General features: G+C 37.1%; 1 protein-coding gene across 16 annotated transcripts in view; it reads left to right on the forward strand.

Annotated features, from left to right (window-relative positions):
* The window catches only part of NBEA (neurobeachin), a 637,779-nt gene that overhangs the window by 503,354 nt on the left and 117,146 nt on the right, over window positions 1–17,279 (forward strand). For all 16 annotated transcript variants that reach the window (XM_021065194.1, XM_021065195.1, XM_021065200.1 and 13 more), the window contains 3 exons: window positions 5,364–5,481; window positions 5,804–5,906; window positions 12,870–12,985. In XM_021065194.1, coding sequence (XP_020920853.1) covers window positions 5,364–5,481; window positions 5,804–5,906; window positions 12,870–12,985 — 337 coding nt within the window. The remainder of the gene's footprint in view (window positions 1–5,363; window positions 5,482–5,803; window positions 5,907–12,869; window positions 12,986–17,279) is intronic.

Raw genomic sequence — 17,279 nt, forward strand, 5'->3', positions numbered from 1 at the left:
TTTGATACTGTGTCCTGTGTGCTTCAGTTCCGAAGTCCATAGGGCAGACCTCAGGGGATGCAGCCAGCATGAACTCTTTCTCCTTTCACTTCTTTTGGATATTAAGTCCTTAGCGCAAAACAGTTCATGGCCACTTAAGAAAATCGCAGAAATTCCAGAAAATGTGTGATCAAGATGCTTGAATATTCTTGTTTTATGACCTATATGATGTAATAGAAATTATGTTTATTCAGTTTTCAGAAAATGTAGCTGATTGAGATAGTTGGCGTCTGTTGATTAGATTTCAGAGGATATTAACTTGGAGAGACTGGCAATTACAAATCTGATGATATGGGAAAGTTGACTTAAGAAAGAAAACAAAACCACAAACCTCAAGTATAGATGAAAGTACTTATATGGTTTAGAAAAATATCTTGAGCTATAATGAAAAACTAGCTTTAAGAGTTATTATAGAAGGTCCTGAGACCTATAAAACACCATGTAACCGGTAGAGGTATAACTAAAATACAGGCAGTTTTATAGTATCAGGTCATATTTCTGACCTAGGCTTGTTGCCCAGATTTTTACAGAAACATAACGTAAACTCACTATTTAATCAGCTATGAATGATATTCCTTTGCATTTTCGATGCATGTACAAATTGGCTAAACTCCCCACGACGTGCCTGAAGTAGTATCCTCACTGGTCACTCTGCCTCCAGTCTCACAACCTTCTACTTTACCGTCTAAGAGCCACCAGGTGTTTACAGGTCAGCTGTCTCAAGGTTACCCCTTGGCTGAGTTTCAGGGCCTTCTCATTGCATCTGAGCAAAGGAGAGTAAAGGGGACTCGGGGTATAGTCCCAGGCAGCTACGGCAGTCACAAAATTTGTGTGAATGCTAGGGGTTTATCTCAACAGTTCGTCATTTTAAAATACATTATTTTCCATCATATCTGTATTACTATCACTCCAAAAACTTTTAATTACTTACCAGAAATAAAATTGATGCTTAGGAGGGATGCCAAACAATATTCTACGACACACCTCGGTATACATCGTCGTGAATGAGAGGCGTAACTCTTTGATAAAGTCAAAATGCCGTAGCCGAAAGACCTTCCGTAAGCCCTCTGGAGTGGAGGAAGCCTTTTTATGGGGGACGGGGGTCTTTCAGGATGGGTTATAACCCAGTTTAGAGTTCCTTGCGGGTGTAAATTAGACTCCTAGAAAAGAGAAACCAGTTGTTCTATTTAGATCGCTTGTTTAGATCTTGATTTAATCTAAAGTCAGGAGAGACCTCTGGCGGGCTCTGCCATTAAGATAATAAACATGAAAAGTCTGAAGGCGAAACTGGAAAGCTTTTTCCAGTTCAGTAAAGGACTCAGAAGTGCAAATACTTTGTAAGACCTCTTTGTAACTCTGCCCATAATTATTATCTCTGTCTGTTTCTCTTCGTGATTTATTCAACAAACAAATGTATATGGAGCACATATGTGCCAGGCACTGTTTTAAGCCCTGTATATCGAGCAGTAAATAAGTTAGATGAGGGTCCTGGTCTCATGGAATTTTCATGTTACAAATGGGATAAAGAACAAACAAAAAAATAAATAAGCGCCATGCACAGAATTAAAAAGCAATACCGTAGAAGAGATATGGGAGCTTAGTGTACACAGTAACTCTAAAGCATATGCCAGGAAAGGCACTCAAAGAAAAAAGATGTTAAAAAACTTTAGGAGAGTTTCCTTCCAAAAGAGATAATCAATCTGAAAGGAAACAAGAAGAGAAAGCAGGAGGTGGACTGCTGTTAAAAAGAAAATAAAATAGGGAGTTCCCACTGTGGCTCAGCTGGTCACGAACCTGACTAGTATCCACGAGGATGCGGGTTCAGTCCCTGGCCTCACTCAGTGGGTTAAGGATGCAGCATTGCCATGAGTTGTGGTGTAGGTTACAGACGTGGCTTGGATCTAGTGCTGCTGTGGCTGTGGCACAGGCCAGCAACTGTAGCTCCAATTCGACCCCTAGCCTGGGAACGTCCACATGCCACCACTGTGGCCCTAAAATAAAATAAAATAAAATAAAGAAGAAAGAAAAGGACTCTGCACTCTTTCGGGTTTCCTAGAATGGAGTTATGAACAGTTCAGAGCATTGTCTCTTATCAGACCCTTTAAGGATGTCAAAAGCCCAAGTACAACACGGTGACTCTGTGGTAACCTTCCCATATGTGATATTCCCATATATATGGTAATGGCTGTGTGCTCGTTCAGACGCTGCTGTCCTTGTTCAGAATAGCCTGCCCCTTTGGATCTGTCTTTTAGAATTTGCCTCCTGAGCTGTTGATTAGCTACTAGCAAAATAACTTTCTTTTAGTGTTATTCCCTCTCCTTTTACCCTCTGCTTCCGGTCTCTACTGAGGTCCTCTGATTATCCCAGTTTCTTTGTTTCTTGCTCCTGAGGGTCCCCGAGGACTGTCGTCGGCCCAGCCTGGACTAAGAAAGCTGTGGTAGGAGACCTGATGGAGTTAATGTATCAGCTCGGATCCAGTCAAGAGAAAGAAACCACATAGCCATTTAAACGGGGAAAGTGTTATAATTTATAAGAACCAATACTTATAATAGAAATTGCAACAGGATATTGGAGTACCAAGGGAATGATTAGTAAGAAATAAAAAGAACTCTGAAGAATATAGTAACAGCATGTATGAGGAGCAGCCGCTGTCTTTTGAGCTGACACTGAACTCAAGAAGAGGCCCCCAGGCCTTTTTGGGGTTGGGGAGGGGAGGCATGACTATAGCTCCCTGAGTGATGCAGAAGTCGCCCTGGTGCCCTGCTGGGGGAGCTTGCTGGAGCTCTGTCTTTTGGAACTTTCCAGAAAACCACCCTCTCGGAAGGTGGTGAAGCTGTTTATGGGAGGGTTCTCAGCAGAGGCACTCTGCTACAAATCTGCCCAGGGCAATGTGTGCTGGAGAAAACCCTACTAGCTGGGTGCCGTCAGCCATCACACACTGCAGGAGCCAGGCCGGAGAAGCCCCGCTAGGTGAGCAGTCCACAAAGAGGGAGAAAAACCCCTTTCTTGTGCATCATCTCTTCAGGGGCCTTTCCCCATAGAGCTCAACGTCATGCCTGCTAGCAAAGGAAAAATAAAGGGCACAAATTCATTTTCACAGGATAAGCAACTAAGGGTGAATTTGGAGCTGGGAAGGAATGAATTGATAACTGGTAAGACAGTTTTTGCATGGAGCATTCAAGGAGTCAAACCAACTTTTATGTGTTTGTGAACCACTTGCCTGCTAGAAGTAAAATAAACTGATAGCATTCTTAGTGGAAAGGAGTATTTGGTCAAATATTCACTACATTACGGTTCTCAAGAAGAAAAATAAGTAAAAATATTACTCTGTGTGTGTGTGATTTTATATATAAAAAATCTCCATCCATCCTCCTGGCATACTAGTTTTAATATAAGGATGCCAACACAGCTTTCATAGGAAGGTTTCTCCTTTTTTCAGAGATATCATTTCACTCTTTGGGTTTCAGATGGCCTCTGTGTGTGTGTGTGAAATACTGGTCATAGTGAAAGGTAGTTTTTGTTGTCTCAATTTTGTCTTACAAATTTTCCTACCTGACAAACCCTGTATTAATACTCTTTCCATTTGAAAAATTATGCTGATCTATGAAACTCAAATCTCCAAACTCTTGCACCCAAGCAAGAATGTAGTGATAGAAATTGTGGCAAGTCTCTGTAATACTTTTGTGAAATGTTTAAAAAGAAGTTTTGCATTTAGAAAGTGAAAAACAGTTGTCACTTTATACTTAACAGCAGGGACATATAAACGTATAAACAGAATCTAAATAATAGGCCATGAACTTTACATTCATCGTCTCCATTTAAATTATGCAGTAATAAGTGCTATTATCACTGTTTTCCAAATGACAAAAATCAGGTAGAGTTAAATAATTTTGCTAAGTTCCTATAACTAGTAAGTAGCAGAGCCAAGATTTAAATAGGAGTCTGGCTCCAAAATGTTTCAGGATTTAAATAGATGTCTTACTGCCTCCCAAGACCTTCCAGTGTCTAGAGGAAAACAAAAATTGAATTAAGGAAGTAGAAAATAGAATTTTCAAAAAATAAAAAAAACAATAGATCTTATAGTGTATGTTATGTAAATATGTGTGTGTGTGTGTGTGTGTGTGTGTGTGTGTGTAGTTCCTAGAGAAAGGAAATGTAAAAAAGGACTTCATAACTTTTTCTCAAAGTTTAAGGAGTATTGTGTACATAAAACTCAACAACTAGATTCTGCTTTCACCAAAGCAAATATGAGAACACCAATGCAAATAGAAAATGTGTTCACATATTGTTAATATGCAGTGCTGTGTCAGGAGGGATGTGTTTGTTGCAGATTCGACTACAGTGGCTTAATCAAATACGGATTTATCTGCATTGTGGAACAAAAAGTCCAGATGTGGACAGTTGCTGAGATCGTTCCAGTAACTCACTATTAGGGCCAACTTTGCAGAGATTCCCTTGGCCTTCCTCTGATGGTTACATAATTGCTGCTACAGTCTCTGCATTACATCTCCGTTCGAGCGAGGAAGAGAAAGGAGGGTGCCAGCTACATATGACTCATTTTATCAGCTTTTCTGAAACATCCTCAAATGATTGGTTTTGATCTCATTAGCCAATTCTGGGTCAAATGTCCTTACCCCTCGGGTTGCAGGAGAATTTGGGAAAAGCGAGGGGTAACTTTAATAATTGGCTTGGACCATGGGCCAGATAAACTCTGACCTCAGGAACAAATTCAGGCTGTTGCTGTAAATAAGGTTTATTGGCATATAGTCACGTCCATTCATTGGTACATTCTCTGTGACTGCTTTCACACCACAATGGCAAAGTCGAATAGCTGTGAGAAGGACAGATGGTTTGCAAAAACTACAATATTTGGTATTTGGCCCTTTACCAAAAATGTTTGTTGATCCCTGAGTTAGATCCATCATAACCCATCAGCTGGGATTAACGTGGACAGTTCGGGGCTAAGCGGGCTTCCTTTAAGCATGGACGAAAAGTGACATTGGAAAAGAACCAATAGTATATGTCATGTCACCTGCACTAACTCATTGTATACAGAGCCCAAAAGTTAGAATACATTTTCTATTTTAAGTCACAGGGTCACCTTGAACATATAACTTTTCTGCTCCTTTATCTCTTCGTAAGCTAAAAAAAATTAGAAAGTTAGAAATTTTGCGAATATACAGAATTGAATGATAATATTTTACTATGTCGTGAATTCAGGAAAATAATTCCTGATTAACTGACTGTGATACAGCACTGTTTAAGATACAGTCTTAGACACGTATTTAACTGACTGACACTTCCCTTGAAACTCTTTATTTTAGGTTCTTGCGTACACTGAGGGGCTTCATGGAAAATGGATGTTCAGCGAGATTCGAGCTGTGTTTTCGAGACGTTATCTTCTACAAAACACTGCTTTGGAAGTATTTATGGCAAACCGAAGTAAGTCCTCCTAGATATTTTGGGAAAAAATGTGCTCATATTTGGATGCTGTTCATTTACATGATGTGATACTGACTTGATTTTTTTCTGTTGTATTTGTCTCTTTTATATACCCTCACTAAAATAAAAATAAAAAAGAATTAATTTGTTTGAAAACATTAATCCTAGATTTCTCATGAATAAAGTTACACAGAAAGCTGATTTTCCATGGAGATTCATTACCTTTACAAATGAATCAGGAAAGGCACTTGAAAATTATTTCTGAAATTGATGGTTAGCTCTCCTGTGGTTTTCTAAATCATGTTTTTTCTTCTTACCACAGCTTCAGTTATGTTTAATTTTCCTGATCAAGCAACAGTAAAAAAAGTTGTCTACAGCTTGCCTCGGGTTGGAGTAGGGACCAGCTATGGTTTGCCACAAGCCAGGTAATTATATCATATTACGCATCATCTACGGTTTGTTAACACTTTTCAATCTCAATATGACAGAAATCTAAATAGGGTTATACCATCGTAATTATTTTGGGAAGCAAGGAATTGTCTTGCTCTGGAGGTTTTTGGTGGAGAAGGAGGTTGGGAAAACAGCTGTTTTTAAAATGGCAGAATAGGAGTTCCCGTCGTGGCTCAGTGGTTAACGAATCCGACTAGGAACCATGAGGTTGCAGGTTCGATCCCTGCCCTTGCTCAGTTGGTTAAGGATCCGCTCAGTGGGTTAAGGATCCGGTGTTGCCATGAGCTGTGGTATAGGTCACAGACCAGGCTCAGATCCCATGTTGCTGTGGCTCTGGCGAAGGCCAACAGCTACAGCTCTGATTGGCCCCCTGGCCTGGGAACCTCCATATGCCGAAAGTACGGCCCTAGAAAAGACAAAAACAAACAAACAAAAATTCCCATCTCTATGGTCCGTCTTGCACTAATGACTGGTATCAAAAATCCTGGAATGCACTGGGAGCTATGTCTAGTCACTTATGATGGAGCATGATAATGGGAGAAAAAAGAATGTATACATGTATGTGTACCTGGGTCACCATGCTGTACATAGAAAAATAAATAAATAAAAATGGCAGAACAGGGCATAGATTTATTTAACACATGTATAAGTGAAGAAGTAATAAAAAATTGATTGCATGTTAGAGCTAGAAGATAATTAAGACATTTGTACTGAAAATCTTACAAGAGGTATACCAAAAGCCTCATGTGATTAATTGTTGTATAATAGTATATAAATTGTTTTTATAAATGCTATGTATAAATGTTTCTTCATTAAAGTAATAAAGCTCTCGGAGTTTATCCAGATTAGTAGTCATTAATTATGGTTTGATTTTAGCCACTTTCTAAATCTTTAATCTTGGTATTTTTAAAAGCATTATTTTGAAAGCTTCCTTTATTGAAAAATATTAGTCTAAGTAGAAAACATAGTCAGTAATTAATATGTATCACTAATATCTATTAGTCGGTTTGGGGCTCCAAGTAACTGAATACCCAAATAAAAGTGGCTTAAACAGCAGGGGTTTTTGGCTTTGTTTTATGAAAGATGTGGCATTAAGGAGCATTGGCTCAGAGGTTCAGCTGTGTCAGGAGTCTCAGTCCCTCATGTTCACAAAATAACCACTACTGCTCGGATACCACGCCTTCACACTACCTCAGAGGAGGAAAAAGACACAAAGGATTCCTCCTTGCACATCTCTGTTTTAGGAAGGGGTATGTTTAGAAGCCTTTCGCCATCTTTCTCTCAGGTCCCTTTGGCCAGAACAGGATCACCTTCCTGCCTCTAAAACAATCACTGAACACTGAAGCCAAACCATCCCCTAGAATTCAAAGAAAACTATACCTTGCCACTTCCCACCGGGGAAAAAAATCCATTTTCTGTTGCTAAGGGGGAACAAGATATAGGCTTTGGGCAGATAAGCAACAGTCTCTACCACAAAGATCATTAAGTCCCTGGGAGTTATTGCAGAGTACTGCACGCATGGAAAGGAAAACTAATCTTTTTCTATCTTCCTTTAAATAGGCTACAGACACTTAAAAGACAGGGACTGTGTCTTATTAATCTTTTAATCTTCACTACTGCCTAATTGCAAAGGTGCTTTTTAAGTGCTAACCAACTGGAGTTCCCTGGCATTGCAGGGTATCTATATTCTCGTATTAAGCTTACAATGTAAGACCAATTCACTGACATGTATGCACATGTTCAGGGTATTTGCTAGGTGAATGTCAAGATCAAATTAAGACATTAGTTGATAATGAAGTGCGTATATAAAATGCAGGTCAAAAGAAAAATGCATTTAATCTATTTTTTTTAAAAAAAAAAGAAATGAGGTTAGTTTCGCAAGACTTGTTCTTATTGAATCTAAGCTGACTCATAGTAATCACTACTTCCTTTCCTAAGTACTTACAAATTGTTTAATCATCAACTCAGCAATTTTTCCAGGAACTGACATTAAGAACTCACAAATAGGTCCTAACTTTTTCCTTTTTAAAAATAATCTCCTGCCTCCTGGCATATTTGTCAGTGACCACTGAGATTACCAATAGAGTTTTCTCAGTGACAAGTGTACTTCCCTCAGTGCTCTTGGACTTGTCTGGACCTGAATTCATTTAAAATAATTGGAAAATCTTTTTACTACATTCCTTACCTATTATGAGCATTATTTCCCTTTTAACTACATTTGGCCTCTCTTTGATTTTTGGAAGATCATTCGTCTTGATGGAAAAACTAGAAGCAAAATAGATGTATAGTAACTTTGGAAATTCTGTCAAACACTCTTTTGTTGCCCTCTTGGCTTTTCCTCCAAAGGCTCAACACATTTTTAGTTTCTTAATAAAAAACTCTTTAAGTTCAGTTTGATGTATGTCCTGTGATATATAGCCTTAGAATTAGCAGATGGAGGCAGGGGAAACACTGAATCTAGGCTTAGACTTGCCACTTTCTGTCTGGGTAATAGTGATAGAGCCTGATACTTAGTAGGAACTAAATACATATGTTTGAAAGAATGAATAGCATCAGGCAAGAGGAATGACCCTCTCATCTGCTACAAAATAGGAACAGTATCTTTGCAAAGAGTTGTTTTGCAAATGTTTTGAGATTATAAAGTCAAGGCATTTCATGAACTGTGAACATACAAATATATGACACACGTACACATGTGGATATAGGGAGGTAAGTAGGTGGGTATAGGTGGGTAGGTAAATAGATGTGCACACATATGTCCAAAATGTGTGTGTGTGTGTGATATATAAGATGCTGTTATATTTACAGAATTGTCAAAGGGAAAGGATGATGTTTGGTTCTTACAAATAGAGGTATTCCAGCTGAGAATAACTTGGTAAAATCACCCAGGGTTCCTTTCTTTGCTTTTTTTTATTTTGACATTGGATTTTTTTTTTTTTACTTTTGTCAGTTTAAAACCGAGTTTATCAAACTCTAGGGAACTTACTCTAGCCTAAGCCCATAGGAGACTGATTTAGAAACAAACAGAAATGATCAAAGGCAGGAATACTACCAAAAAATTGACTTCACTTATTATTTAGGCCACTTCTTGGGCAAGCCCACCAAAGATCACATTCCAAATCAGATTGTTGCTTAATGAACAAAAAAATTAGAACAAAAGGAATATCTCCAGAGTTTTCTTATTGTGCAGTAGGTTAACGATCCAGCAGTGGCACTGCAGCGGCTTTGGTCACAGCCATGGTGCAGGTTCGATCCTGGCCCAGGAACTTCCACATGCTGCAGGCACAGCCAAAAAAAGGAATGTTTCCATTAAGCTAGTGTCATCTAGTGGAATGCCCCTTCAGTTCATGTCCATTGGCCTCATTTGCTGAGCACATCTCATGTGCCAGGAACTATACTTTGTGTACTACTTTATAAGCATTATTTCCTATAATTCTTCTTTATTTGTTCAATTGTTTTTGGCTTATAAACAATAGACATTTATTTCTCAAAATTCTGGAGGCTAGGCAGTCCAAGGTCACGGCCCCAGTAGACCCGGTATCAGTGAGAGCCCACCTCTGTGCTCCTGGGTGGTCATCTTCTCCATGTGTCCTTCCTTGGCAGAAGGGGCCTTCAGCCCTGAATTTTTAAAACAACCCCATCCTTAGTGTAGATTCTTGATGGAATCCTTACCCATTTCACAGCTAGGACATTTTTGGTTTAGATAGGTCCCTGTCGTGCCCAGGACCATAGCCCACTCTCTACATTTCTACGTTGTGTCATCTATCAAAGTGATCCACACTGGTCCTAAGAACAGTACCTTTACCTCTGTGTAATAATAGAAAAATACTGACAAAAGGTGCCCATTCTCTAGATTCCGTACTGATTGCCATTGTTTGGTTAATGTATTTTCTATTCAGACAGTCAGTACAATCAATAAATTTTGAATTTAGTTAGATTCTTCACTTAACTAAGAATAACCTGGTTGCATACTTAGGGTTAATGATCTTAAATGGTCACCAATTGTTATGGTACTTAATACTTTTTATTCCAGAGGACAATTTTATCTTCTTCTTATGCCCCAATTCTAAAATCAGCCTGCCATATAGCCCAAATATATACCAACTAGCCTCATTCTAATATCTAAATTTTTGGGTATTTTGAAACAGCCCTATTTACTGTTTCCATTTTTCTTCTTCATATGATTGAATTGTTTTGTTTTTTTTTTTTGGAACTTCATCTCTTAGCCATTTTTTTTTTCTTTTAGGGTTGATGGCCAATAATTCAAGTCACTCACTATTACTTACTGAGATTCCATCATATGTCAAGCATTGTTAAATGCTAAGGACATAACAGTATGTAAAACACAGTTCCTGCTCTCAGTGAGTTTATATATATCTCCAGTAAACAGGAGACTAATAGTAAACTGCTAATAATAATCTTCTTCTTCTTCTTTTTTTTTTTAGGGCTGCACCTGCAGCATATGGAGGTTCCCAGGCTAGGAGTCTAATCGGAGCTACAGCTGCCCACCTGCACCACAGCCACAGTAACATCAGATCTGAGCCACGTCTGCAACCTACACCACAGCTCACGTCAACACTGGATCCTTAACCCACTGAGCAAGGCCAGGGATCGAACCCATAACCTCATGGTTCCTAGTCGGATTTGTTTCCACAGTGCCATGACAGGAGCTCCTAATTTATTTTTTAATTTTTTTTGGGGGGGGGGATCTTCTTTTCTAAATTCATTTCCTATGCCCCTATTTTTCTTCACTACTACATACCCTATAAATAACACGATAACTTTCTCTCATGATTCATCCCATTATTTACTCTTAGGATTTGATTGGTTTTGGTTTTTGAGTGTTTCTGGTGCTCAGAATTGTTTCTGGATCAGCAATTTTCTTCTTAAATTGTCCAGGTTGAAAATGTCAGCAAATAAACTTATTATTATATAAATTGCTTTTATCAGATTAATCATGCTGCAGATAAGAATTTTAGTCGGATTAGGAAGAATATGATTGCCATAGTAATACAATGCAGGTTGGACTAAGCACATGATTATAATAGTTGCAAATGAAAATTGGGCTAAACATAGTTTATTAGTTCTTTGGTAATTCAGAGACTATTTTAGCATGTTGCTAATCACAAAGTCAGAATTAAGATTTAAGTTTATAACATAAGTAGTGTGTCAAGTACTTGGTAAAATGTTGAATATTGATACCTATATGTGTCAATATGCAGAAGCCCTTTAAGTAACCCTATGAAAATCATATTACCAATTAATTGAAATTGTAGAATCTGAATTCTATAATATGAAATTATAGAATTACAGAATTGAAGTGGGATGTGTGTGTGTGTGTTGCAATTACCATTGCAATTAATGCATCATTAGACTTATGTAGTTATTTTGGAGTCAGTAGTGTCTATTTTCTCAAATATATGTAACTAGGAAAGTTCCTCAAAAATATTAGTAAGTGACCTGGCTACTGCAAAATATTAAGTTATTATTTTAAACATTCAGTTACACATAATTATTTTTAAAATTCAGATTTGAATTTGAGATAACGAGTTTCTTCCAATTCTTCTTCCTTCCTCCCGCCTTTTCCTCCACCTACATATATCTTAGCAGCTCCTACAATGCCTCTTGAGATCCCATGTGAAGAAAAGCATATGACAAAAATAGTCTTAGGTCCATGATTCCCAAACTGAGCACCACAGAACTCTGAGATGGCACAGTGAGCTCTCTGGGCTGCTCTAGGGCATTTTGTGTGTTTTAGGGAAATACGACGGCATCTGTCAGACACGGCACCAACTCTTCTCTTAGTTAAAGTTAGTTCTAAGTTTCAACATTTGATAGCACTACATTCTTTTTGATGGCGTCTTAGCTTTGTGAAATTAGTTTTTAGGGGTTGCTGTGGTTAAAGAAAAAAGACTGCATAAAAACTAATGTGCAACAGGAAACGAAGATGGTGGTGTCAAGTGTGAGTCCAGGTTTCAGAAACTGTGCAGTGCCCTACAGGTGTGCAATATATACATTTAGTATGTTATTGTGGTTGTTTAGGAATGAGATAAAATGTTGTTTTTCTTTTGATTTATGAGTATTCTCAAGCAGCTACTAAATTGTTAAGGCTCAAGTATTTATCAAGTTATTTAGACATAACTACTTAATAAACAGAACTGTTCGGTATTTCTCTTGGGCTAAGGGCACCATGAAAAAATTCCTGAGACCCAAAGGATAGCATAAATTGAAAAAGTTTAGAACCTCTGTCTCAAGTGGTGATGTTTAAGAAGCTCAACCTTATCGTATTTTTAGATATATCCAGATTTCATTATCTTTTAGAGAAACATATTGTACCTTGAAATTTGCAGAGTTTACACAAATCATTCTGATTTACCCCTTATGATACTCCTATGTCCCTTCTTCTAAATTCATACATTTTCAAAGTTCCCAGCTGTTTGTTTTTTACATCATAAGGGGTATATGTATTGTGCAGTTAGCGGCCATGCACATGTATATACTCTATGGAAACAGATTTTAAAAGTCCAGTGGCATCATGACTAGAGGTTTAAGTCAAATGCTTACAAGCTGGTACCTGACTATTTACCTAGCTTCTTAGCATGGAACAGATTTGCAGTATGGTTTAAAAGCTATTTTGACTTAATTTGATTACAATTTCAACTTTTTTTGTTCTCATTGACATAAAATACCCACTTGGAGCCATATTATACAAGTAGGTGCTTTCATATTGGTTTATCCTGAGTAACTAAATGTATCTTCTCAATAATAGATTTTTCAAATATTGCTAATATCTACAACTAATATATTCTATAATTTATTTAAGAAGGTAAACCATAAATTACTTCAAGTTGAATAATATCAAACCCATGTATTAGTTGCTATTGGATTTTTAAAAGTCATGAGTTAAAAGAGACTGTTATGGTTTGCTTAATTGCTAGGAGGATATCACTGGCCACTCCTCGACAGCTTTATAAATCTTCCAACATGACTCAGCGTTGGCAAAGAAGAGAAATCTCAAACTTTGAATATTTGATGTTTCTTAATACTATAGCAGGTAAGACGTCTCATTCTTTAATCTCTTAATATGTTTATGTTCCTCAAAATCATGGGTAATGTGACTTGATGGAAGACATTGTTCTCCTTGGAATTCAGATACAGCATTGAATAAATATGGAAGCACTCACATTAAATTGCCATCAGAAACTACGCAAGCTAGTACCAAGGTTTGGATGCATTCTTTGTTGAAGAGGCTTTTCCTTGCTCTCCTTCTGCCATTTCCTTTGCTGACAGCTTTGTCTGAAGGTTTATTAGAGTCAACAAACCATTGCCAGAGAGTGTCTGGAAATAATAATGGGAAAATGTAATTTCACTACTTTGTCATTCTCAGCAGTAGCAGCTAGACAGGAGAACAACAACAGGATTCTGCCTAGTACAGATGTCACCTGGATTATGGCATGATTGGGTTATAGCATCTTTTTTTCTTAAAATCTTTGAATGAAAATATAAAATCAGATTACAGTTCTAAATGATGAGTAGCTGCCATCAACCTCAGCAGTATTGTGCTTATAAATTGAAAGAAGGTGGTGGCTTTGTTTTTCTGCAAAATCAGTGGTTGTTAGTGGCTAAACATACCTATGAGATTTAAGTATCTCTTTATTTTTTTTCCTAAATTAAGCTCCAAAGCCCTTATTCATATTGAATTACAAAGAATTTACTTCTGTAAATCAGGCTTTACAAAAACTTTATAGACAGTCATATGAATTCAAAAAGCTACATGAATACATATGCTTACTTATGATTGTTGTTCTTATATGAATGAATGCTCAGAACCATGAATGTATTACCTTGTTCTCTGAATCATTACTTAAAAGGATAACTGTGCAATATTCCTCTTTCTTCATCTATCACATATGTGTTAATATGATGCTATTGGCATATATCAAATATAGATAATATAGATATGCATGAAATAGACAAGAGAATTCAATTTGTTGACAAAAAGGGATAAAAAAGTTATTTGGCTGTTTTAAACAGTTTTGTGTTTTAATCACTTAATACATATTGTAATGTTAGTTCTTTTGCTAGTAGAACAGTAGAGATACAAAGAACTTTAATTATATACATTAAATTTTAAAATATATTTTATATACACATCTCCATTATATACATATATATATATATACATATCAGTATATACAATGTATAAATCTTAAACCTGTTTATTTCCTCAAAGATAAAGGAGATTTACTAGTTAACGAACACATATTATTTATATATAGAGATAGAAGGAACTTAAACATCTGAAATGTAAAGAGCCTAATTTCCTTAGCATGTTTAGGTAAATAGCATGAGCTTCACTGCCAAAGTGAAGAGGAAGGGAAGCCCAGATCTGCCAACTTTATGTCCTAGATCATAGGTGGTGTTTCAAGTTTTAACTCTGAGACTTTAAATCTTTCAGTAGCCATGCTTGATATCTGTTTGCATTTGTTTTAATAACTGATGTGTTTGGTCTTATCTTGTTTTACGCGCTTTTAATATTTTCTTGCTTTTTACATTATTTTGTTTTCCTTTGGCCCTATAAAAAAATTCTGCCCACATTTTTGGTGATGTAGAACATAGTCTTTTTGTTATTAATTATTCTAAGGAACTAGTATTAATATGTTTAATTTTTTTAATCCTTTAAAATATGTTTCTCTTACTTTTGAACTCAAAAATGAATTGACATTTTAAATCACTCCTATGCAAAATAAGAACATTAACTCAATTTACTTCTCATCATTGCTTATCTTTGTCAGTATAATTTACTACCAGAACCATATTATTATGAAACACCTAGTTTGTTTTTTTAATTTTTTTATTTTTTTGTCTTTTGCTATTTCTCGGGCCTCTCCCGTGGCATATGAGGTTCCCAGGTTAGGGGTTGAATCAGAGCTGCAGCCACCGGCCTACTCCAGAGCCACAGCAACGCTGGATCTGAGCTGCATCTGCAACCTACACTGCAGCTCACGGCAACACCGGCTCGTTAACCCACTGAGCAAGGGCAGGGATCAAACCCGCAACCTCATGGTTCCTAGTCGGATTCGTTAACCACTGCGCCACGACGGGAACTCTTGAAACACCTAGTTTATATGCTCATGCCAGATACATCTCCCACATTGTGATACAGTTGCACCTATAACAACGTATAACCAGCATCCACTTAATGCCTGTTGCTTTCTGGAAGTTTTTTTTTTCTCTGTCTGCCTCTTTTTTCCCTGTCTGGCTCTAGAAAGATAGAGATAACATTTTGATCCCTTCTAAAGCTGCCCCTGAGCAGTATAGACATAGCTTTTTATTTGGTTGGGACAGTCTGTGGGTCTCTGAGCCAGGACATGCTGATCATAAGAGGAATTTGAGTGGCTTCCTATCTTCTTTTGAATAATTGGGGTCTGTTTTATTTGGTGACATAAAGCATGTATAGACCACTTTTTTTTTCTCAAAGAATTAATTGGATGTTTTCTTTACAGTGATTATAACTTTGTCTACTGTAGACAATGGGATAAAAAGAAATATAAAGTAGACACTAGGAACTCAGAGCACTTACAACTAGATGAGTAAATGAAATATATATAACATTCTAAGACAGCTGATAGTATGTCCTGGACAATTGCTATAAATAGTGAATGTTGCAAGAGCTAAGCAGAGTAGAGTAATTTTAAGAATGTGTTTGGGGAGAAAAAAAAAAAAGCAGAGGTTTTTAGACTGCTGCCAGTTGAATGTGTGTTATGTGTTCAGTGAACATGACTATCACATCTTTGGCTGCAGCAGAGAATAGTAGGAATTAATATTGGAGCGATAGGTAAGAGGCCGACCATAACGAGCCTAAATCTAGGAGGCAGTATAGTTTTGTGTAGAACGGAAGGCAGTGTGTAGTTTTAGGAAGATTAAACTGATAATTATGTATATCCTGAATCAGAAATTAAATATCTTGAAGTTAGTGAGAGCTCTTAGGAGAGCATTACAGGATATGAAGTCAACTTGTTTATCATTTTAATAAATAGTTACTGAACACTTTTGCTGTGTGCACTGACATTGAGAAGAAAGCAAAGTATGGTTTCTGCCTTTGAAAAGGTCATAGTATAGTTGGGAAAATGGCCATATACATTGGTAATTCCAATAAAAAGTCATAATTATTGTAATGGGAAAATATACAAAGCTCCTTGAAGTCATAGATCCTGAAGGCATTACACTTAGAGGAAGAGCCTCTCACAATCTTTTCATAGGCTTCTTATAGCAACATTCAAGTTGAAATTTGAAATATGAATAAGATACCACTAGAAAGTAAGCAGAAGGCATTCCAAGAAAAAAGAAAATATGAGGTCAGAAATTGGATTAGAATAATGACAGCAGGTATGCCAAAAAAATGAAAAAAAGTAAATGGTACTGCCTGCAGTGTCATTATGCAAAAAGTAGAAGTCACTGTTAGATGTTCTAGTTTAGTGTGGGTGAAGCATGGTCCCCTGAAGAGCAGTCAGTATTAGTATCACTTGGGGACTTGGAGTTGCAGATTCTCAGACTCCTCCTCAAACCTACTGAGTCAGAAACTCAGAGTGGGGACCAGCACTGTGAGTTTTAGCGAACCTCCCGTGTGGTTCTCATGCGTAAAGTTTGAGCATCATTGCTAATTATCAGAACAAGATTCACATATGTAAAGATACAGCACATACAAGAAAGCATGCAATTAAATGTCGTTAACTGTATTAAAAATTTAGAGAAGGGAGAGATTCTATGAGATAATCTAATCAAGGGAAACCTCATAGAAAAGATGGACTATAAATGAACTCAAATGATTTTTTATATGTAGATAATTATTCAGCCAAAATGAACCTTCATACAGAAGTAGATGACAATTGGAAAAATTTGTGCATATAAATACCCTGAGGCTCTCTCCCTGCATGCATTCCTGCTAATTCTTCCCTTGCCATCATCCTGAAATTTTAAGTAAGTGTCCTAGTTTATATTAAACACCAGCATTGAAGATTTGGGTGATGGTTTTATAGAGAAGTTTCACCAAAGCCGCAATTGAGTACTTATTTAGGAAGCAGTTAGAATTGCCTACTTTCCTGATTTATGGAGAACATCGTATATCCATTCATATCCATTTATATCCATTCATCTCTTCTTAATGGAACACTTTTCAGAGTTCTCCTAAAGGAAGGCTCGGAAGGATCCTAGAACAAAGGGCACTCTAAATATGTTAAAATGTTAAATTGTATCAATATGACTTTTAACAGGCGTTCTACTAAATAATCATCTTGTTTCATAGCGTAGTTTTAGGGTTACAGGTATTGTTCAATAAATATGTGGTC

The sequence above is a fragment of the Sus scrofa genome, chromosome 11, assembly GCF_000003025.6.
Source record: "Sus scrofa isolate TJ Tabasco breed Duroc chromosome 11, Sscrofa11.1, whole genome shotgun sequence".
NCBI classification, from domain to species: domain Eukaryota; kingdom Metazoa; phylum Chordata; class Mammalia; order Artiodactyla; family Suidae; genus Sus; species Sus scrofa.